The sequence below is a fragment of the Ammodytes marinus genome (genome assembly GCF_949987685.1).
Source record: "Ammodytes marinus genome assembly, chromosome: 4".
Lineage (NCBI taxonomy): Eukaryota > Metazoa > Chordata > Actinopteri > Uranoscopiformes > Ammodytidae > Ammodytes > Ammodytes marinus.
In genome coordinates, this window is record NC_137233.1 from 28112481 (window position 1) to 28136121 (window position 23641).

The window sequence follows — 23641 nt, forward strand, 5'->3', positions numbered from 1 at the left end:
ATGGCTGCCGAAAACAAGCCGGAAGGTAAGAGAAGAATTAACGGCGTTTATTTGAGGTGGCAGAGTCCCGCTACTCGGGGTTCAGACGAGGCGACGAAAGGACGGAGGCATGGAAGGGGAGAGAGATAACGGCAGGGCTTTCCCTTTCTTCTATCGCCCCCGTCCGTCCCGAAAACACGGACGCTGCTGCTGGTGCTGAAGCAGCGGCGGCTGTGTGGAGCACGGTTAACCGACAGCATATAAATAACGGAAGGAGAGTTGTTCTCTCGGTATAGGCTCGGAGTGTGTCGGGATAGCACGGTAGTTTTTCACCGTCCGACGCTTTGCTTAAGCCAGCGTTTCTCCCCCGTAGAGCTGTTTTATGAGTGCTTTTGAAGCGTTTAGCATAAAAGGGATGGGGATGCGAGAGGACGAGAGTGGTTCATGCTGAAGGAATTCAGATGCTTTCTCCCTGTGTGTGTGTGTGTGTGTGTGTGTGTGTGTGTGTGTGTGTGTGTGTGTGTGTGTGTGTGTGTGTGTGTGTGTGTGTGTGTGTGTGTGTGTTTGTCTGTGTCTCTCCTTAAGCATAACATAGACCATTGAACCGTGATTTTCTTTTTCCTGACAGGCACGCAACCTCCTAGACCAGATGTGCATTTTTTTTAGTCACACACCAGTGTTGGTGCGTGTGCGTGCGTGTGCATGTTTATGTTTGTGTTCATTTGATGCTGATGTGTGGTAATGTGCTAAGGCAGCGAAGGTGAGAACCAGGCTGCATTTGATGGGGGGTGGGAGGTGGAGTATGTGTGTCAGTTTTAGGTCATAACATGGATGAATCAGGTTTCATTTTTTTACTCCCTCAACTAAACTCTTGGGGTCATTATTGTCACACACACGCTGTACGGACTGTTGTTCATTCATTCATGAATTATTTAAAGGATGGCCCAAATCACCATAGCAATAATATCCATCTCAACTCATGGGTTATTGCTATCTTTATTCCCTGCTCAGTGTTTTTCGTATATACATATGTATATATATATATATCTATATATCTATTTATATATTTTTTTTTCATAAACAATCCCTGGTCCTTCTGTTTGTGAAAATAACAGGAGTCTTTAACCGTCTCTCCACTAGGGAGCGATGCTGAGCAGGATTCCTCGAACGGGCAATCTTATGATAACTTAAACTACACAAGTAGTATCTGACATTTCTCAAGCACATTTTCAGGCGTACAGCACTTAAAGTCAGACACACACACACATATACAAGCGTGCAGGCAAGCATGTGGAGTGTAGCCAGAGGCGAAGGGAAGGCCGTGGGTTGGGAGTCCCGTAGCGTGAAAAGACTAGAACTGAAGATGAGACAGATGGCCCATAGGCCGATCAGCAGGCACTGTACCACATAAATATAAAACCATCCCCCTGCTCATAATGTACACACACACACACACACACACACACACATGCAAATAGATTCACGCATTCACAGTAAGATTTTGTTGTCCAGTGCCCCCTCAGTGTTGTGTGTAGAGACCATGTAATAATTTAAGAGCCTCAGCCATGCTGAATGAAAGCCAAATGAATCGCAGGGGCAAAGAAGGCAGGAGACAGCTTTTACTCTTCCCATTCCCTGGCAGATGTGCACAGTGCCGATGAGCAGTGTAGACCAGTGGGCAAAGAGAACAACATTCACCATATAGCATGGAAGACCATCTCCCTCTGCGCTGGTTGCTTTCTACTTTGTATCATAGCAACAGTGGTCAGGGAAACAGAGAAATGATGAGAAGAGAAACTAAAGCTGGGGTTACAAGTTAGTCACACACATGGAGGCAGAGCATCTTACTGTGGCCAATCCATCAGTGGACACAATGGATGCAAGTTAGTGGATCAGAAAAAATGGATCAGCCTGAGCCCACATGCATATCACTTGGAGTTTGGTTTTTCTGGGCTTTAGACGAGGCAGAATGAGGTGAAGTGTGCGACTGCCAAGGAAACCCAGGCGTCTGGAGCGTCTCCTAAATATGTCTTTGTCTCTTTTTCTCTCGCTCTTTTCTCCCTTTTTTTTAGGACCGAAGAAGATAAGAAATCCAGAGCGAATGGTCAGGATCGCCGTTGGTTACACAGGACACACCCCTCCCAAGAGTGACGACACCGACGCCAACAGTAAGCGCCGGCGTGCACGGAAACACTCTTCACACCCCCTTGTGTGTGCGGCGCGCGTGCACACTTTGTCTGTAGCACAGGGTGACTGTGGGAGCAAGTATAAAAGCTTTCTGGCAGAATGATGTGATGCAGGGGAACGGAGGTCTCCTTTCTCATCTGCTCTGTAACAGATCACACTTACACACATACACACACACACACACACCCACTCTCCCACACTTCCAATCACACACACAAAACAAACACACACTCTCTATATCTGCGCCTCTGCTGAGACGTCATTTCAATTCAGATCTGTTACACATCATGTTTATTCATGCATGCCAGTACAGTATTAGTGGGCGCACACACACACACACACACAAACACACACACAAACACTTCTGCACGTAGCAATATAGAAGGCCCGGGCTTACTTTGCCTATCAGTAGTTTATTGTCATACCTAATCTGTACACATGGCATTATGTATCTATAATCCTCAATGGGCCTGGTTAAACTAGGAGTGAGATGGAGTGTGTAATCTGGGGTCGGCGTATATACGAGTGTGTGCCGGGCATGTGTGGGATGGCTGCGGTGGTGTCAGACGGACTGTAAAGGCGATGATTGCTTTGATTGGTTATTGATTGCAGAGGATACGGCGCAGATGTGGGCTGTGTATATGTGTGTGTGCACGTTAGGGGGACAAATTGAAAGGAAAATAAACAGATGTGCGGAGGAGCAGACAGACCAGGGAGCTTAGTGCGGTGGTGGTGGTGCTTGGGGGGTTATCGGTATAGCAGGGGAAGATATGTCAAAACACACACACACACCCCAACCCCTTTTTCATTTTTTAAAAAGGAGCAGATGGCCTCATTACACCTACACCTAACCCTCTCTTGTTCAGAAGGATGAGGGGAATAACAAGACTGTCACAAAATAGCAAATAAAGAATTGAACAATAGAATTGAACAGAATTGAAAAGAACAGAGAGTCCTGTTTTGGGACGGCTGTTTAATATGAGCGGAGACTTCCTGAGCCTATCCCTGTCTCCTATCTGTTCTCACGTCCCAGCTGGAGGATTACTGGAGGAAAAGTTTATCAGCAGAATGATAAAATTAGCATGCACGCCCATCGCTCTATCCCCCGCTTTCTCTCGCCTCTCCCTCCCTCTTTCCTGCACTCTCGTTCATCCCTTGCTATGCTCCACCCCCCCCCCCACCCCCCCTCCTGCCATGGCTCTCTCCCTCCTGCCCTGCCAACCCTCTATCTATCTAGCTGCTGTGCAATGAGCCTTTCTTTCTGTCACATTAATTTCATCCCGGAAAAAAAGGGGGAAAATGTGAAAATTTCCCCTGACGCCTCCTAATATCAGTTGGGGGAAGAGTTAAGAGTTGCGTTTGGAGCATTTTTCTCTCTCTTTGCGCCGAGGAGAGTTTTATAATTAACTGACAGCCATCTCACAAGGGCATTGGCTTGTTTCTGTGTTAAATATGGAGATGACAGTTTTATGAGGTAAAATATTCATCAGTTGGAGGCCGCTCTTCTGTGTGATTCCGGCCCTAAATTACGGCATGTGATAGGCTACCAAAGCGATGTTTCACTTTGCTCGGAACATTTTCACTTTTAAGCACGTAGCATGACTTACTGAGCCAGCAGCAGGCCCCCGTATTAGCATTCAGGCTTTGTCACTCTTTGAGACTCTTTTTTACTAGATTAGTGAGCGAGCGAGTGACCTATGAATTTGTGGCGTGTACTGCTGAGGGGCTCACATGAAGTAATGCAAGGTATTGAAAAGTTTTTTTTCATTATTTTGAATACAAATGTGATACCGGCACTGAATTTCCATATTTAGATGTGTTCTCCCCCATGTCCCAGGATGGTTCATTTTTCCTGGGTATAGCCAGCAGAGAAGACAAAAGAGAAGTTTTTGCCCCATGTCACACCACAGTACAGCTCCACTGAGAGCCATTTGGAACAGATGGAAAAGACGATTGCGACAGTACCCAGGCTGGATTCTTTGAAAACAGGGACACATTCTCTGCTTCAGGATTGTTAGAAACACAAGATACAACCCTTTGGGGGGTGTAAAAGCTCATCAGCATTCATCACATCTGCAAAGTTGATCTTCCATTCCTCGTTCGGCAGCAGGGGAAAGTAAAGGAGTGAGGATAGGTTAAGATGATGGCTGTGTGTCCATGACGGTGTGCTTTGAAAGGGATTTTCATTATACCAAGGTCACTGGTGAAAAACGCCACTCCAGGACAAAAACTGTGATGTGTGCTCTTTGATCGGCAGGCACCGTGTGTGTATGTGCGGGTCTGTTTGCATGTAGGAGCGTGTGTGTGTGTGTGTGTGTGTGTGTGTGTGCGCGCGCTGGTGGGTGTTTTTGTGTGTGTGCCTACGTATGTGTAACGGGGCTTGTTTGATGTGGTGGTTCTGGTACATTTCAAAGGCGAAGCTCTGATGAGAATTCTTCAGAACAGCAGGGGGAGGGGAGGAGGTTATAGCCAGGAGGGGTGGGGTTTAAACGCTGATTGGCATTCATAGCGGAGAGGCTGGAGTGCTGCTAAAAAAGAAATTAGGCTTTAACTAAGCTGCACCATTCAGCTGTTTAACTAAGCCGCTGCACCGTTCAGCTGTTTGAAATTTTGTCTTCTCAGGCCTTCTATTAATAAATGCATAATTGATTAGGGGGAGCATACGTGCCGGAACACTCTTCCTATACTGACACACACTCATGCTCAGACACCTACATAATCAAATGAGCACAGACACACACACACACACACACACACACACACACACATACACATATATAGACCGCACTCTTGTCCTGCTACAGTACTTTTTCTGTTTGCATGTTTTTGTTACCCCATTCCATCTCTTGTCCTTGCGAAATTTTGTAATTTTCTAAATCTTCTCTGTGTCCCTAAGTTTTGTCTTGTTCTTCATTAACTGTCTCTCTGGGGCTCATTGTCTCCCTGTGTCTCTCTCCGTCTCTCATGCTCTGACCCTCCCACCCCACCTATCTCTCTCTTCTTCTTCTTCTTCTCTCCCTCTGTCGTCTGCCCTCAGGTAGAGAATAATTCCAATCTTCCCGGGGGAGTCATGAATGGACGCCCTCTACTCAAATGCTTATCAATAACCTTTGAGTGCTTGCTCTCTTTGACTTCTGAGCGGCACACCCGTCGGGCACACACACTCACAAACAGGCACGCACGCACTCACACACATACACACACCAGGGGCTCTATCTTTGTGTGTGGAGCAGCTCTATGCGCTGGTGAAGTGGTATTTTCCTGAAGTGCCCAGGGATTTTTATTTTTTTTTTCCCTCACCTGAGCCTATTCGGTGTTCTGTTGATTCTCCAGGCGCACCAGTGGGAGAAGTATAGGGGCAGTTCCACTAGTAATCCAGCACTATAGTTCTAGTGGCGGTACATATTTGTCGCTCTCACTAGAACTTCAAAAACATTGACTATTCATGTTTTGCATTTTATGTATGTTTGGGTATTCATTCTTTCCCCAGTATTCACATCAAAGTACATTGAAAAAAAATGATTTCAAGTGAAGGACATTTTCATTGTCAACAAGTCCCATGAAAATACCAAAACCAAATATGTGTCAATAATGCTTGAGTATTCCTCCATTTCCTGACTGTGGCTTACAGACTTAAATATTTAAATGTAGTTCATAAATATCGCTACATTTAAAACCAAATTGCAAAACACTACGAAAACAGCTGACACTTGAGTTTTAGCAAATGTTACCCAAACAGGAGTAAATAGTGAATGATTTGAAGACTATTTTCATCCAAGGGTTTGGTGCTCTAGTGAGTATTTACAGCGGCAGGATGGTGTTTGTGGGATTGACCCAACACAAACTCCTGTACCATGTTCATTGGAATTAAGTAACAGTGAAACGTGTCACTCAATGATGTGCAAAACTAATGGTTTTTTGGACAATAGTTGGGGTCTATGGCAGAGAGGAATAAGCTGTATTAGGCAATGGCTGCAGATGCACTACTAATTCATTTTTGATATAATCTGACTTTATCCTTTAGCAAAAATGCCAAGCTTGTTTACATATTTTTACCAATTTATCTTACTATTTTAACATTCTACATGGATATATAAAATGCATCATTACGCACAGACATCATAGAGCTCCCAGGACTTGTCCAGAAACATGCTAAGCACACCTGTCCATTAACATCATCTGTGCTGCTGTATATCTGCAACTCTCCAGATGCTGCGAAAGAATCTAAGTTTCCTCTCAGGAGGAGCTAGTCTGGAGTCTCTACTCCATTACCTAACTGTCTGTATAACACTGTGGGGAGACCATTGCTTTTAAAGGGGATAAGAGATGCCCATTTGGTTGACCACATTTCGCTACCAACCCCCAGTGCACTGATAATGTATGATAATGGATTCTTCTTAATCCAAACCTGTTTTCGGGTAGGCCCCAGGTGCGCTGTTCACCTCCACCTGCTGTCCCACAATAAGTGCGCTGCCACTCCCTCTGCGCACTGCACACTTAACTGATGTTTGTACCCTGTATCTTGGTTGACAAAATGATCTACCTTACTTGTCTTGTCTACATCACTGTGAATCACCCATAAGTGAATACGATATAATGAGACACTTACATAAAGATGATGTGGAAATATTAATTTAGTCAATGTGCAATGTGTTGTTTTTCTCTTACGATTAGGAATACCAAACTTACTAGGCCATATAACGCATCAGCCTCTTTTTTACTGTGATGTCCAATGTCTTATAAATCAGTAATCCCAGTTATCACACATTAGTTTCTTTTGTTTAAGGTCACATCAAGTAAAAAGAAAAGTCTGTTGCAATTTTATTTATCTAGACCCCAGAGAGGCTGCCTTTTGGTATTCTCTCACAATTTTATCTGTGTTTTAAGATACGTTTCTCTCCTCTTCCCTACTCATTTGTCTTCCTTTCTCTTCCCCTCCCTCTCCAGATGAGCCTGGCCAGTTAAAGATCTACCTTCCCAAGAAGCTGCTGGAGTGTCTGCCCAAATGTTCCTCTCTGCCCAAGGAGCGCCATCGCTGGAACACCAACGAGGTGAGAACCAGACACACTTTAGAGGGAAATATATTCTAGGAGTATTCATTCAGAGAGGAAGAGGAGGTAAACAAAAACAATGGCAGCTTTTCATTAAGGGATCCCTGGAACTGTGACACCAAGAAAAGAAAATAAGAAAAGAAGCGACTTGAGCCTTGAGTTCACAAACGAAAAAATCCCAGCGACTGTCTATTTTGTTTTATAATAGAAACAACTCTGGGTTAAGGTGTAGGAATAAGGGGCCCCTGGGTCTAAAACTATATAAGGTTTAGAGGCTGTGAAACAAGGAATGAGGCTCCAGATTGAATGTTTCCACTGCCGATTGCTATCAGGTTCAAAGACCCTATGGTCAGCCGGATAAAGATTGGAGCCTAACATTGTTGCTATGCAACCATAGAAAGCTGTTAAATGGGTGGTCAATTGATTGATAGTTTTTTTCTTACATTGCTTTGTGCTCTGTGTGAAAATGAAGCTCGGCCTCCAAAACAAAAACATAGAAATGAAAAGCTGTCTGTGGGTTATAAACAACAAAAGCAGTGACCATGCACCCAGAGGATTAGATCATAAAAGCGAATTAAGTTCAAGTAACTTAAGGGCTTTTTGCTCTTCACCCTGCTCTAAAACGACTAGTACGTTTAGTATGCTTCTGCTTTTGAAGGTTTCACACGAACTCATGGCTACCACTCATTAATATACGGCTGAGTTTGCCCTGCTGTGCGACAAAATTAGCATCATATTTGCAGCATGAATAACGGAGAGCTTAAATTGTGCTGCCGGCTACGTGATGCATTGTTGAGTGAGGCCAAATGATGGGACAACTCTTTACTCAGGGCCAAAGATGAGATACACATTTGGGGTGTGAAAATCTTTTCAGAGTTGCACGTTGTTCTGGACTTAGGGAAGTATTTGATGGGTGGAAATGGATGCAGGCATTAATCGTCAATAGCTCCTTGTTTATGCATTGCACAGCTCTCCACCGGTGGTTTGCTCCATCCATTGTGATGTGGTTGGCCTCTGCTGAGACATTTTCTCCATGTGCAGGCTGTGCACTCCATTATGGATGTGTGTTTGTGTGTTTGTGTTATTGATTACCAAGTCCAGCATTATTATGCAATGCAAAGCTGATTTGCCCAGTGGTTTTTCTCTCAGGAAAGTCATTACATTTTTCATGCAATCCATCTCAATGAAGGTCATACTGGGAGTTAAGCACGGCGCCTGCTGAACAGTGCGTTTACACCAATAGATGTGCACGTGTGTGTGTGTGTGTGTGTGTGTGTGTGTGTGTGTGTGTCTGTGTCTGTGTGTGTGTCTGTGTGTGTCAGTGTGTATATGAGTCAGTGTGTGTTTTGCGTGTGCAGTTCAGAACAACTTGACCACCTGCTGGTTAGGGACTTCCACACATCAGCCTTACCAGGTACAGTTGTGTACAATGTGCAGGTCTTATAGCAAACCACCTTGTTGCTGCCCACTCCCCATGGCCTCCCATAGTCTCTCTCTCTTTCTCTCTTTCACTCACACTACCAACTTACCATCTAGTCCTCTCTATCTTTATCTTTTATTTCCCCTCCTCCTTCTCCCCCCCCCCCTTTTCTCCTTCTCTCTCTGTATGTGATGAGGAGATACAGGCTCAGTTCAGGGGGAGGTTGGGTGTCCCTCAGCGGATTCCTTCAAAGCTCCTCTTCCACCCAGGCATAAAGTTTCCTGCATACTTAAGCACTCCATTGTGTCTGCTGCTGCTCCTCTTGCTTGGAGAGATTTTCATAGGGGGGAGCCATGTGTATGCTTGCTGTGCGTCTAGTGCATGTATGTATTACAGTCTGTGTAGTGTATGTGTTTCTGCCTACACGTGTGTGACAAGTCTGTTTTGGGATACGCCGCACAGCTCCAGGGTATTGCAGATACAGATACTTTGTAGCTGCTGCAAAAGAAGAATACTTTAATTTTTTTTCTATTTGTTGATTTTGTTGATTTTTATCCGTCTGTCTTCTAGACATTAAGAGAAGCAAAGTGTTTCTGATCAGCAGCACATTGGTAATGGAAATCCTCATTGCTCGTCATATTTCATACGCATGTGTACGGTTTTTTACTATAGATTTGATTTCTAAAGCAATTTTAATACAATTATTTTAAGACCAATCAGCTGTCAAATTTTGAGGTTTTAATTCATTTATCCAGTTGCATCTCCCCAATATGTGTGTGTGTGTGTGTGTGTGTGTGTGTGTGTGTGTGTGTGTGTGTGTGTGTGTGTGTGTGAGTGTGTGTGTGTGTGTGTGTGTGTGTGTGTGTGTGTGTGTGTGTGTGTGTGTGTGTGTGTGTGTGTGTGTGTGTGTGTGTGTGTGTGTGTGTGTGTGTGTGTGTGTGTGAGTGAGTTTGTGTGTGTGTGTGTGTGTGTGTGTGTGTGTGTGTGTGTGTGTGTGTGTGTGTGTGTGTGTGTGTGTGTGTGTGTGTGTGTGTGTGTGTGTGTGTGTGTGTGTGTGTGTGGGAGTGTGTGTCTGTGTGTGTGTGTGTCTGTGTGTGTGTGTGTGTGTGTGTTACGTAAACTGTATTACCGTTCTTCTGATCTAGATGTTGCTCTTGAAGTTCGGCGATGTGTTATTGACAAATGGTGTGTTGAAAAGGCCGGTAATCATTTGGTGTGCAGACTGTGTGTGTTCGCTGTTTTCTGTAGCATTCCTCATTTACATACTCTTACGCCTTAGGAAATCAGGAATGGGTTTGGTTTTTTTCTCATCCTCACGGTTTGCCTATTGGGTTTCTGGATGCTGTTAATACATTTCTGCATGTAGAATAAGGATTATCCCTAGTCAGTGTGTGTGTTTGTGTGTGTGTGTATGTGTGTGTGTGTGTGTGTGTGTGTTTGTGTGTGTGTTTGTGTGTGTGTGTGTGTGTGTGTGTGTGTGTGTGTGTGTGTGTGTGTGTGTGTGTGTGTGTGTGTGTGTGTGTGTGTGTGTGTGTGTGTGTGTGTGTGTGTGAATGAGAAGCAAGTGTGACAGATAAAGAGATTACTATTCTGTGTTTGGCTGAGGATGCCTCTGATTAAGTCAGACCCAATCTTTACAAGTCAACATCTGATATGTCCTTATTCTCACCCTTTTCTTGGCAAGCGTATGTCTGTGCAAGTGTGTGTGTGGGTTACCGTGTGTGTCTGTGTGTGTGTGTGTGTGTGTGTGTGTGTGTGTGTGTGTGTGTGTGTGTGTGTGTGTGTGTGTGTGTGTGTGTGTGTGTGATTGCATATGATCCTATGATCTCTGTTTTGTCACGCACGGCTCCCCCCGACACCTTGGCCTCCCACGAGCACTGAGCTGTGACCCCATACATTTTTACTCTGTCCTCTCCTCCTCCTCCTCCTCCTCCCTGTCCTTCCCTCTTTTCCTTCCCTCTCTTCCTCTCTCTCTCTCTTTTTTTGTGTACCTACTGATGTGTGAAATTATTCTGGGATGGAGGGATGGATTCCTCCCTGAAGGGCTGAGCGGAGGCGTGAGCCTTTTGTTCAATAATAGATTGGGGGTGTATGTGTATCTGTCCGTGGTAATAGACTATAGACTAGTTTTAGATAACAAACCACACTCAGGTGGACACACTGATGGTAGAGCCTGTTTTATGCACCCTTCAGGGAATTTCTTGTTGTTTAGGGCAGTTAATTCTGTGGAGCGCTAATAAAAGGAGGTTATCAAACTTTTTTTTCTGTAAGTAGACAAAGTCTGGTCTCGGGACTCCTGATCATTAAAAGATATGATAACTCTTTTGGGGACCCCCTGGCCCCTGACATCCTGACTGAGGTTTTAAGAAGCCAGACTCAGTTGAATTATGAGTAAAATTCCTTTAATAATTCTCTTAGTTGAAACTAGGAAACGTGCGTGCACACACTGTGAGCCATTGCATGATCTAAAATACATGTTGAAGGATTCTACTTCAGAGCAGCCACCCACCACCCACACTTTGATTCAAATGATGCAACTGTCAAAATGCTTGGTAAAGACTTCACTACATCACACAGTCTACAGCCATCTGCGTCACAATGTCGCTCAACTGGATGTAAAAAGCAAGTCTGGGAAGATGACATTATTATGCTATTAATGATAGGAAACAATACCAAGGGATATCAATATCAATGAATATCGTTAGCTGTAGGCTATGATGGGAGCTAGTTTATAGTTCACACACGCTCATGTCTTGCTCTGCCACTGCATGGCACTAACATGATTGCTTGAATGAGAAGCGGATCAAAACATATACATTTTAAAACCACAGCTCCATCTGTCTCCTCTGTTTGTATGTGTGCATCAAGGCTAGGTGTTGCCATGGCAACAGATTGGGTGCGTGTGAGTGTGTGCACTTTCCAGCTAATGGTATGATCGATGTTGCATGTGTGACACAAACACTATTCATGATTGTTCAATACATCAAAGGTGATAAGAGAGACGTGACATAGTTGCCTGCTTGAGATGCCAAACATGTACGACAGAAAAAAAAACAATTGTTGAAGGACTAAAGCCATAGATCTCAGGTAGAAATGTCAGGAACCCATTCACACTTACCTGTGTGTGCTGTGGCGTCTCAGCTTGTCTTAGCTCCAATTTCTGGCTCAAACAAATCTGTGTGTGCATGTGCCACTCCGAGTGGTTCAGACTGTCTGTCTGTGTTACATGTATTATTCATGTCTTTATTGTTGTTTGTGAGCCATTAAATACATACAGCGAGTGAATTAAATATGCATGCATTGTATTCCTCCATTTCATCGTGGCGATTATTGCCCATTTCCTCCCTGTAGGTAAAACATGAGTAAATGTGTTATACATGGGGGGTTGACGTTAAATGTCAGCTACCAGACTACATGAAAAAATCCTATGGATCCATTATGGAAACCCAGAACGATACAGTTATAGCAGACAGCCAGTTACAGGCCTCTATGTTTCATTTATACCGTGGTGAAGGGTGCCTCCTGATTTATGAATTTGATGTGTGAATCGCTACTGTCCAGCTCAAACTGGAGCGGGGCCAACAGAGGCTGACACTCTCCATTTTGTCTGCTGTGTCAGAAGAACAAAGACGAAAGAAACACTAGGCTTTGGAAACTTACAGAAAGTTTAAAAAAAATGCTTTTGTTAGATATTATGTTCGTAAGAGACTCTGTGTTATCCGTGTCAGTGTGTGTGTGTGTGTGTGTGTGTGTGTGTGTGTGTGTGTGTGTGTGTGTGTGTGTTGGTCCCAGAGCCTGCCTATGGCTGTAACCTCTCCAGTTGACATTGAGCTATGTGCTGTTGCCGTTTACAAGAGTAAAGCATAGTTTAATTAGGGGGCAAAGAAGCAAAGAAGCGAACACATATCCAAGCACACACACACACACACACACACACACACACACACACACACACACACACACACACACACACACACATGACTGCACACATGTGTAAACTCACACATGCACACACCCAATACCAGAGGGGTGTTTCGCAGCTCCTTATATTTGATTCCTATTCTTTTATCTTTAATCATTCCTCTGTCTTTTGGGTTGAGAGATATTTTATGTTTGGAGAGCGCCAACTTATAATCACTAATTAGTCCTCCCGGCTCTCTCTCTCTCTCCCTTCCTCTCTCTCTCTTTCTCTCCTCCTCTTTGTCTATCTCTCCATCTCTCTCTCTCTCTCTCTCTGAGCCAGGCCTAGCCCAATTAACACCCAACGTCATTTTGTGACTGTTGTGACTTTCCATTTCCGCTCCAACTCCAGACTTCCATACTGCCCGGCTGACCAAACTGGCAACATGAGCCCAATGTGCAGCAATGCATAAAATTAATTAGATTCAGTGGATCAATTAGATTCACATTCTACATGTTATTTCCTTGTTGAAACGGGTAATTATACAGCAAGATGTTCATTTACCAAAGGGACTGAACATGGTAAATTGGATGTGTGCGTAGGAGCCTCATAGATTGTCGGATTCAGTATTTCCGTGATTTTCCATCATGCAGATATTTCATCACGCACAAGTTCACAAGGGCCTGAGATTACCCAGGTTTTACAAGTCTAGTCAGGGAAAGCCAGGTGTCTGAGGTAAGAGTTAGCGTTGTTCTCGTCTTTTCTCTCCTCTCCTCTCCTCTCCTCTCCTCTCCTCTCCTCTCCTCTCCTCTCCTCTCCTCTCCTCTCCTCCTACCCAACTCCAAGCCCCACATTTTCCTCCTGTTCTATTTTCTCCACGCCGCAAAGACCCACTATTTATCTTGCCCACTATAATTTGACACTAAATATTGTTAACTGGAGACACAGACATATATTAAACAGTGGGAATGTGTGAGTGTGGGGGTGTTGTGTACGTGCCTGAGCTCCTTTATGTGTGTCTCTGTGACTTCCTGTTATATTCCAAGCCTAACCAAAAAGAAGTGAATGGCCAGCAGTGTCTGCTGTAATAAGAAGCCAGGCTGTACAGACAATACTTTGTGTATCCTTAAGTGTCCCTACATCAAACCTCTGTAATATCAAAGTCCTGTGTAAATTAGATTTGATTCATTTGAGACGGATAAAGCATTTATGTGCACGGCACGCACACACACAAATGGTCCTCATGCTCCTACTTTAGCGCTTGTATTGCATGTGTGGAGCCTTCTCTAGAAGACTCTATGACTTTATTGAACTTTGATAACTTTCTGCTCCTTAAACTTATCAAGGGTGCAAGGGAGTCAAATATATGTTATTGCAGCACAAGGCGAATTTGCATTTTTATATGCCCAAATTACAGAGATATGTCAACAAAACATCAGGTTGTAAATCATGCACCACGGGGGCTGGAACCCTATTGATTCTGATGAAGGTTTACTCCGAGTCTTTCTTGTCTGATTTAATAATATCTGAAGGTTAGAGACCTGTGAAGGAATATGGCTGGTTCAGGATTTCTCAAGTCAATAAATATTTAATTTTATTGACTTTATTTACAAAGGTATTGTTTCAATCAAACAGCAAGCAGTTACAGCTTGTTGTCAGCACGTCAAACAATACTAAAAGAGAAAAAAAAGTTATAGCACATCATCTGGCAATGCTTCTCACAACATTGACACAATTGTGTAAATGAAGTCTAGGTATTTGTTTTTTATTTTTATTTTTGTTTTTGTATAGAAAACAGGTAACAGAATCCACTGATGCTCTCTCTGTTATATATATACAGCAATGAGTTGTTAATGCATATGATCAGTATGCACTGAGCATATCTGAGGACGACTGAGACTGCATGAGTCATTGGAGAGGTTTTGATACAGCTGCATTGTGGTGTGTACGGATTACGGAGTTAACAGCCAGCAATAGTGGACAGGAGCTGCTTCAACGGCTTTTCCTTTTTGTCACAGATGTTGTGTAAATATTTATATCTCCTAATCTCTCTGACTACTCAGCCCAGGCTTTCCCAAAATATATCAGCCAGAAATGTTCAAATAGTCCTAAGATTGTGACGCGCAAACAGTAACCTAGCCCCCATGTTCTTTTAATTTACATGGATTTCAATAGGCATTTTGATGGCTTCATTTCTGCATTGATAGCGTTTATCTATTTCAAATTTGAATATATATATATATATATTTGCTGTTGCTTGCATAACTTTGATTTGGTCTGCACAGAATTGTTCCACCCTGCTTTCTTAGACAGATTATAGTTATGGCTCTCTTATTTCTTGTGCACCTTAAAATGTATATGCTTGAAGTTAGAGAAACCGCAATTCACAGACATATTTGGGCTGTTCTCCAATGAGTACATATGTTTTGTTTTCTATGCAAAGTTGCCTCTGTAAATATAACACATTGCCTTATTACCTGCCCACCTTATGCTTAATCCAAACACTTTAGACAGGCAAATATTTGTACAAGACACAAAATGAGGTTTGCAGAATATGTGCAAAACCTTAAATGTAATACTGAAGCATTCAAACAGCACAGACCTACTTCCAACGGGGCTGCAAAGACAGTGGCCGCGTTTCCCAGAATCGTTAAGAGCCTCTTTCCAACTTCTTTGGAGCGCTCTTAAGAACGCTGTGAAAGAAGAATGCGTTTCCCAGATTCCTTCTTAGCGAAAGTAGTACTTTCACTAAGATGGAACTGTACGACGGCGCTGACCCACTCTTTCAACCTTCTTAGCGACCAAATCGTCAGTGATCATGCCACATCAGGGAAATTTATTTCCTCCACTTTTCGAAATAATAAAACAATGTTCAATGCGGACCTGTCGCAATAAACATAAACTAATAGTAGAGAAAAAAATGTTTTAATGAATTACACGTTTACGTTTTCCACACACATGTGAGTTTATAGTACTACACATAAAAAAACATCCACAACCCTGTGGCATTTGACAGATATCAAGGAAACAGATTTAATTGAACTCAGCTGAACCTCATCCAGAGCGGCTCCACCTGCTATAAAGGCGTTGCCAAAGTCCGCGCGTGTGAAAAACCATGGCTGCAATACAACAGCCTCGCCGTGCACGAAGCCAGACGGTTTACATAAATGCATACGTGCGTCGGCACTTCTCCCCACTGGACGTGCTATCAGACCGGGCCGTCCAGGCAAAGTACCGACTGCCCCGGCCGTGCGGAGATCCAACGGCTGATCACTCTGGTGTCTCCACACACATGCAATTTTTCCTTCAGCCCCCCGGAGATGCAGCTTCTGGCTGCGCTGAGTTTTTAAGAACATATCAACCTCTTCTGAGGTCCAACAACCCCCAGCCCCTACCCCTTTACCACCAGTCACCAAGCACTGATCACTAAACCATAAACCCACAACCACCACATCACCCATATCAACTCTCAGGCCTGAAGGCTGAAATAAATAAACAGAACCAGCAGATGTAGGCTACATAACGTCCTGCACACTATGAGTATTGCTGCAGTGTCCGGGTGCTTTACCTGAAAGTCTGGCACTGGAATGCTGTTGAAAGGGCGCACTATACGCACACGTCATTAACCTACGCTTAGATAAATTACAAATTGCCTGGGACTTTTTGTTGCTATAGGTTTGACACTCTCATTTCAATGCAAAATGATCCACACAATACATGGTTGAAAAGGAAACCAAAGTAGTTTATTGAAACCATATGGGGGAGGGGTTACTCCGCGCTGTCTTTACTGGGCGTCTGCATCACCTGCAACGAAGGGAGATTGATTAGTGAAACCTTCGCACTCTTCCTTTTTGTTTGGTTCTGGAACTCCTGCCACTTCTTCCTCACAGCACGCCAGTCACGCAGGCCACATGGGATGGAGGGGGATATATTTTCGGCTATGGCCTGCCTAACACGGTTCTTCACCGTGATGTTCTTTTTGCCCCTTGTTCCCCCGAATAAAACTGCCCGGTGCTGCCAGACCTCGTCCACTAAGACGCCCATCTCCTCCGCGGTAAACGACGGTGCCCGCTTGTTTCTTTTGCTGCCGCTTTCTTCCACTCTCACATGTGTGTGCCTATCCACGGGGTATATATGGGCTAATGGGCTTGATTACTACTTGGATACACTTGTTGCCACCCCCCCACACACACACACACACACACACACACACACACACACACACACACGATACATGCGTAGCCTAATTCCACCTGTGTGGGGGTGACCACGGGGCGCTGTGTGTGACTTATGCGCTGATAAAGAGGTGGGTGATCGATTCGCCTGGCATCGATTTATTCAGTTTTAGCACGACCGCGGTGGACAGCTCCCACCAAAGTACTTATTTCGCTTCGTCTTACGCGTTCTCCAAAGAAGGCACTTAAGAAGCCATCTGGGAAACACCTGTATCTTAACGCTCGTTCTTTGGCGAACCCTTCTTTCGACCCTTCTTTGGCCCCAAAGAACGATCGATTCTGGGAAACGCGGCCAGTATTTGTTTGGGCTCTAAAGTTGCTGTGAGGTCAAATTGTTAGTTTTGTATATATAATATTGCATACAGTAGATCTGAGTGTGTATATGCCTCATAGGTAATGTAACCCTCCAATGGCCACTTTGCAGGCTGCAGCTTTGTTTTTAATTAAAAACTGTAAAATGATTTGGTCTTTTAATGGCAAATTCATGTTTTTTATTACCGAGCAAAAATACAATGCTATGATAAAAAAAAAAATGTCAGCTGTTTTAGAAAACTTTTAGAACTTCTCATTATCAGCTAACTCTCTGTACATTTGATATATGCATAATGGTGAATTTGGGGAACATAGATAGAAGTAAATGTAAACTATCAGCCACAGACCTGGTTTCATGGTTTAACGTTCACTGGTAGAATTTTCTCAAGGTAAACCGGTTAATAGTCTGTGTTTCCCCCGTTAAGGAGTGTAGAAGTCATATAATCCTGGAGCTCTCCTGCCGTGTTAACAGCACTCTGTTTCACATTGTTTATCCACTGCTTTTTGCCTCATGAAGCTTTGTTTTCGTCTATCTTCCCACTGTTGAGAAGCATACGTGTCGGTAAATGCCATCACATTGCCTGTATCCTCATACGTTGCAGCACACTGTGGTGTAGGTTAACTGTTCTGGCATATATGTAAACATACCAATACACATTTATTACAAAATAGGCCTTCTACATCATAATCCAAACAAAAACATATACAGTGTGAGAACTGTGAATCTCATGGTGCTGTGACTTGCATTTTTCCATTAATATTAGGGCTGGAAATGTACATTATAGATACACAAGAAGATGTATGCTATGATGTGTATTTACTGGTAAATACACATTATAAGAGACACAGGGTGAGACAATGCGTGCATGCACTGTGTGTGTGTGTGTGTGTGTGTGTGTGTGTGTGTGTGTGTGTGTGTGTGTGTGTGTGTGTGTGTGTGCGTGTGTGTGCGTGTGCGTGCGTGCGTGTGTGTGTGTGTGTGTGTGTATGTGCGCGCATGTTGTGTGTGTGTGTGTGTGTGTGTGTTGAATTCAATACACAGTATGTGTTCGTTGTGTCTCTTCTCAAACTGCTGTTTTTCCCAGCAGCATCACGTACCTCTCCGTCTCTCTGTCTCTCCCCTTGTCTTCCTCCCCGCTCCTTTCTCCCTCCTGCTGATGTATGGAATGTCTACTCTCATATGGAGTGTGTTTGTAAAAGTCATGGTAATCAAATTTCACTGATTCCGGGGGGATTAAACAAGGTGGCATCTGTGTGTGCGTGTGTGCCGAATCTGTGCACACACAGTATTGGCAGTGTACTAAGTTAGTGTGTATTGTAATGCGGCTGTGTCATTAGTCTAAGACCAGCTATGCTATAATATATCATCCATCATCTTGTACTCTAAGGAGGCAACTATATAAGGGATACTGATGCTGCATTTGCATACCGACAGTGCATACTATATATAATTGTTTATTTGTACATTATAAAGCAGTTAGGGGATAATAAACACATAATATGGAAAGGAGACCGTCTCCCTTTTGTCTGGGCCAAGTGAGGGAGTAAAATATTCATTCATGCCCTTGGGTGTTTGACAGTGAAAGTTTTTGCTAACAATATCGCAGTCTTAATTGAAATCACTCTGTCCTAAATATTGAATTGCTATACAATAGAAGTCCAAGCTAAACACTCCGGCAGACAGGAAATACATGGCAACAGCAAGGTTTCCCAGCCCAAAAACAGGTATTACCCAGTGTTAAGCCTAACTGCATGATTGCCTCTTGTTGGCAGCATATTTGCTCTGGCAGTTTGCTTGCGTATGTAGCTTGCCAGCTCGCAAGCTTTAACATTGTCCAACACACAACATCAGCATTGCTTTCTCAGTGAGGCTGTAAGCCCCAGTCTCTGTCTGCCCAAAGGTGCCATTGCATGTTGAAGTAGAAAGTCACAGTCCATTACAGTTCATATGAGGTGGAAAGTTACCGGGACAGCCCGACAGGCAATGACTGATGACTTCTTTTTCTCAATCTCTAAAAGTGCATTCAATTAGTGCAATTATTAAATGGCTTTCCCAGAACTAAGTGCGTTTTATGAAAGTTTTTACCAAACCAAATGTCTCCCAAAGGTTGTGACAGTTTCCACAGGCAATGCTAATACACAATGTAATAGTGTGTAAACAGTGACAGTGTTTGCTATATTTTTCATCTCTCCTGTTATTTATTTATATACAGGTACTGTATCTTACATTATATAGAAGTTCAACGATAGCTAACATCATTCTGCGCCCACTGCATGAGTCATAGTGCTTTAAGAGAGGGTGATGACACCGGGCTCTACCTTGTACTGTAAATACACTGTAGCCTCAGTGAAGAGGAGCCCCTTTGGATCTATTGATACACTATACCATACACTTATAAACTATTAATGGCATAGCATATGTTCATCGGATATTATCACGTACATCATCTCCCTGCTCATATATATTGTCATCCATGGACGAGAATAGCATGTCCTTCATCCAATGGTATGAGCCAATTGAAAGTCATGGAGAAATGTCATGATAAAACTTAACAAATAAATCCTTCCTTTTTTCCCTTTTCCTTTTTTTTATCACAAGAAGCAATAAAGTAGATCCAGGCACTGACCAGAATCTGCTGACTACTGATTTGCGATTATGAATATGTTTAAGTCAAATGAGTTAACCCTTTCGGGCATTTCAAATGTCTTTAGCCAGAGATGAAAGCAGCATTTATTTCATCAAGTACATACAATCGCACTACAAGTACATTGTGTGGGGAAAGGGTTAGATTAGGTCTGCTTGTGGTATTATTTAATTGTCAGCAATCAATGGTAGTTGGCCAAGTTGAAGCCCACCATTTTGTCAATTTTCAAAAAGCTGTTATTTCAAGCAAGAGTTGAACTTTGCACATTCACTCCATGAAGCACAGACGGGCAATCATCAGAGTTTGACATGCATTTGGGACTCCTTTATTAAAACATGTGAAAAGGTTTATAACATTTTCGCAATACCCTGAAAGAGTGAGTGCAAGGCCCATAGTAACAGTCTGTTCAGGTCTAGAGCCCAAGGCTTCATCCTAGGCAGAGGCAGATCAAACTGCACAACTGTGGAAGCCAGTCACCGGAGCGAGGTTGATAACCTTTAATGTTTACTTTTGCTTATGATGGTTATGACTCCACCTGCCCGTCTCCCGGTACGAAGCCTCCGAGTCTGATGTCGGTAGAATATATATAAACCCAAGACCGCAGGCAATTTGTACATCTGTAAATTGACGCATGTCTTATGTAGTTTGTTTTTGAGGCTTGAGGACAGTTAAATATGCATGACTTCAACATGGGTGGTTCCGAGTTTCTTTTTTTCTCTCAAAACAACAAACACATGACATGAAATCGTTATTTGACGGAGACAAACAGAATTCTGAATTGATTTTGCTTTTTTTGCTTTTCTTCTTCGAGAGAGAGACGACTCCACGTGAGCTCCAGCGGTTAACTAGATTTGTTTGTTTCTTCTGAAATGGAGCCACAGTGATATTTATTTAGAGCGCGCACACACACGCATGCCGCACAGGTGCATAGATTTGCCACAAACACACCAATGCGCGCACACACACACACACACACACACACACACACACACACTGTATGCTCCCATCTTCAGTTGGCTGGGAAAGGAGACAAACCTAAAGATCACCACAGAGACCCATCTTTCAAATTTATTCATTAAACTCCCAAATGCTCCCCTTAACGAATGTAATTAGAATATGGTAATGAGAGAGGGCTGAACCAGGGAGTGTTATAATACGCTTAGCAGCACAGGAGGAGAGAAGAAGAAGAAGAAGAGAGAGAGAGACAGACAGGGTGAAAGAGTAAGGGAGTTAAAGAGTAAAGGAAACAGAGAGACTGACAGACAAGGTGCCAGATTTACGTCTCATTGTAAACAAGTATTTTATGCCAATGAGAGGGGGCTAACACTATTGCCTTTTCTCTCTCTCTCTCTCTCACACACCCACACACACACACAGTCCCACTGCCTCTTAATCTCTCCTTAACATACCGAACCTCCTCACTAACAATAACATCAACAATAGCAGAGAAGAGACGAGCCTCAGAGGGCAGAGTGACTCACAGTCAGATGAGGCATCAGGGGTTAACCCAATCACTAGGGAATCCTTCATTGACACACACACACACACACACACACACACACACACACACACACACACACACGCATACACACACACACACACACACTGTCTATCACCCTCTCTCTGTCTTCTTCCACCTCCCACTGGCATCTTCACATTTATCATGACAGATTTCAAATATAGGTGTGTGTGTGTGTGTGTACCCTTTCCTGGTTAACTTTTGTAATTTGAGTTTTGTGAGGACTTGTGACAGGCTTTATCTAAGACGCCCTAGCGCAGTAGGGTTCCTGGCATTGTGTTTGACACCACACACCTGTTGCTGTCTTTGATGTGTTCTCTCTCTCTCACACACACACACACATAGACACACACACACACACACGCACTCACACCCGCCCTCACTGCTGAGGGGGCCGTCTCCTCAAATGCAAATGCAAGGCAGGAGGAGGACAGGTAAGGTGCACAAGAGAGGGGGAGTCTTAGAAAAAGATGATTGATGTTCCCTCAGTGGATTGGGGCTGACTCTTCCCCGCTCTCAGGTCTCTGCTGAAAAAGTTTATGCTACTTTCTATACTGTGTGTGTGTGTGTGTGTGTGTGTGTGTGTGTGTGTGTGTGTGTGTGTGTGTGTGTGTGTGTGTGTGTGTGAGTGTGTGTGTGAGTGTGGTCACCTTCATCACCATTTTTTGGAATTTTATATATTTGGGGAACAGGAGATGAGAGGGAAATGACAAAGAAAGGATGCAAGTGGGGAGGGGAGAAAGTTAAGAGAGGTCAAACCTAAAAGGAGAGGGAGTGAAGGAGAGGAGAGGGTGAATATTTCATTATAAAGCCGTCACTCACATGGGCAGCATGCCACCATCATAGACTCTTCTGGGACCAAGCCTCTCTCAGACTGGGTGTGAGTTTGTGTTTGTGTCACGTGTGTTCGCCCTCCATGCGTTAGTTTTTACATGGGAAGTACTTTATTTAATCTGTGTGTGTGTGTGTGTGTGTGTGTGTGTGTGTGTGTGTGTGTGTGTGTGTGTGTGTGTGTGTGTGTGTGTGTGTGTGTGTGTGTGTGTGTGTGAGAGTGTGGGAGTGTGAATGCTTTGAGAGTGGCGTTGTGACAAAGATGGATGTCACACGCATGTCACGTTCCCAACCTGGTGACAGGGGCGGGTCCGTGTGTGTGTGTGTGCGTGTGTGTGTGTGTGTGTGTGTGTGTGTGTGTGTGTGTGTGTGTGTGTGTGTGTGTGTGTGTGTGTGTGTGTGTGTTGTCCATGAAGCGGTTGTGACTGAAAGAACAACAGACAGAGAAAGCCAAGACAATTTTTTGTTTTTCACATGAGTGACTTGCTGTGTTAATCGATTGCCCATTTGTATGCATGTGTGTGCCAGTCTTTTTATGTCCATGGCCGTGCATGTGTGTGTGTGTTGCCCAGTGTGTGACGAGGTGTTTATATGATAAACACAAGGCAAACTTGAGAGGAATTCTGATCAGGGGCTTTGAAACAGTTGTTATGGAAACAGCATTAAGCAGCTGTATTAGCCAGTGGAGGTAATATAAAGGCTGTTGTAAGTAACACACAGTGGGGATGCAAGGCAGTTTGGGAATATAATACAAACTGCACATTATTGCTCTGGTTTACACAATGGACTTGATGGAATTTTATTATGTGGCTAGAACAGAGCAAAATTATCCCTGTCATAACTCATTGTTTGGCTCTCTCCTCCTGTTGAAAGCTACACATTTTAATTAGCCGGGGTTATAGGAACATAGCGCAAACAAGACATTATTGGACTGGTTTACAGTGGAGATTCACATCATTTACGTCAGCTTAAAGACGAACAACACAACTCTCTCTTCATTCAGCAGTCTCTCTCTCTGCAACATAAGGACAAGCTCTGAGTCTTCAGATAAGCCAACATTGCTCCATCACATTGGAGAATTTAGAGGTCACTCAGGACTGTTCCAATATTACAGGCCACGATCTTAAAAAGAGATTGGCCCTGTCACATTTCTGTCGACCGCTGTGGATAGGATAATGACACATCTCTATTCTATTGGATTATTGATTATAGCAGTCAGATAGTACAACAGTATAGGTTTAGCATAAATCATTGTTTCGTTTTAAATTGCACGATGAGCACTTTGAGGAGACAATTGTGAATGCAATGTGTGTTGGAACACATATGAGATAGTGCTCTGGATCCAGATTTAAAAAAAAGGAAAGAGAAAACTGTAGTCTGCAAAAAATAATAAAAACAGGAGGCAATTTTGGATAGAGTGTCTATCAACGTCAACCCCTGACAGGGTTGTTCTGGGAAGGAGAGAACTAGTGGAGGTGCTCAGGAACAAATTACAGCATCAGCAGACATCCCCTGGTAACACTAATGCAGTTCTTTCCCCCATATATGTACACAAGCCTTA

General features: G+C 43.6%; 1 protein-coding gene across 1 annotated transcript in view; it reads left to right on the top strand.

Annotated features, from left to right (window-relative positions):
• Positions 1-23641, top strand: part of LOC307249346 (calmodulin-binding transcription activator 1-like) — a gene marked incomplete at both ends in the record, with an annotated part of 53030 nt that continues 29389 nt past the window's right edge. Inside the window, 3 exons of the mRNA XM_080026013.1 lie at positions 1-25; positions 2052-2147; positions 7114-7217. Of these exons, the coding sequence (XP_079882139.1) occupies positions 1-25; positions 2052-2147; positions 7114-7217 (225 nt within the window). The remainder of the gene's footprint in view (positions 26-2051; positions 2148-7113; positions 7218-23641) is intronic.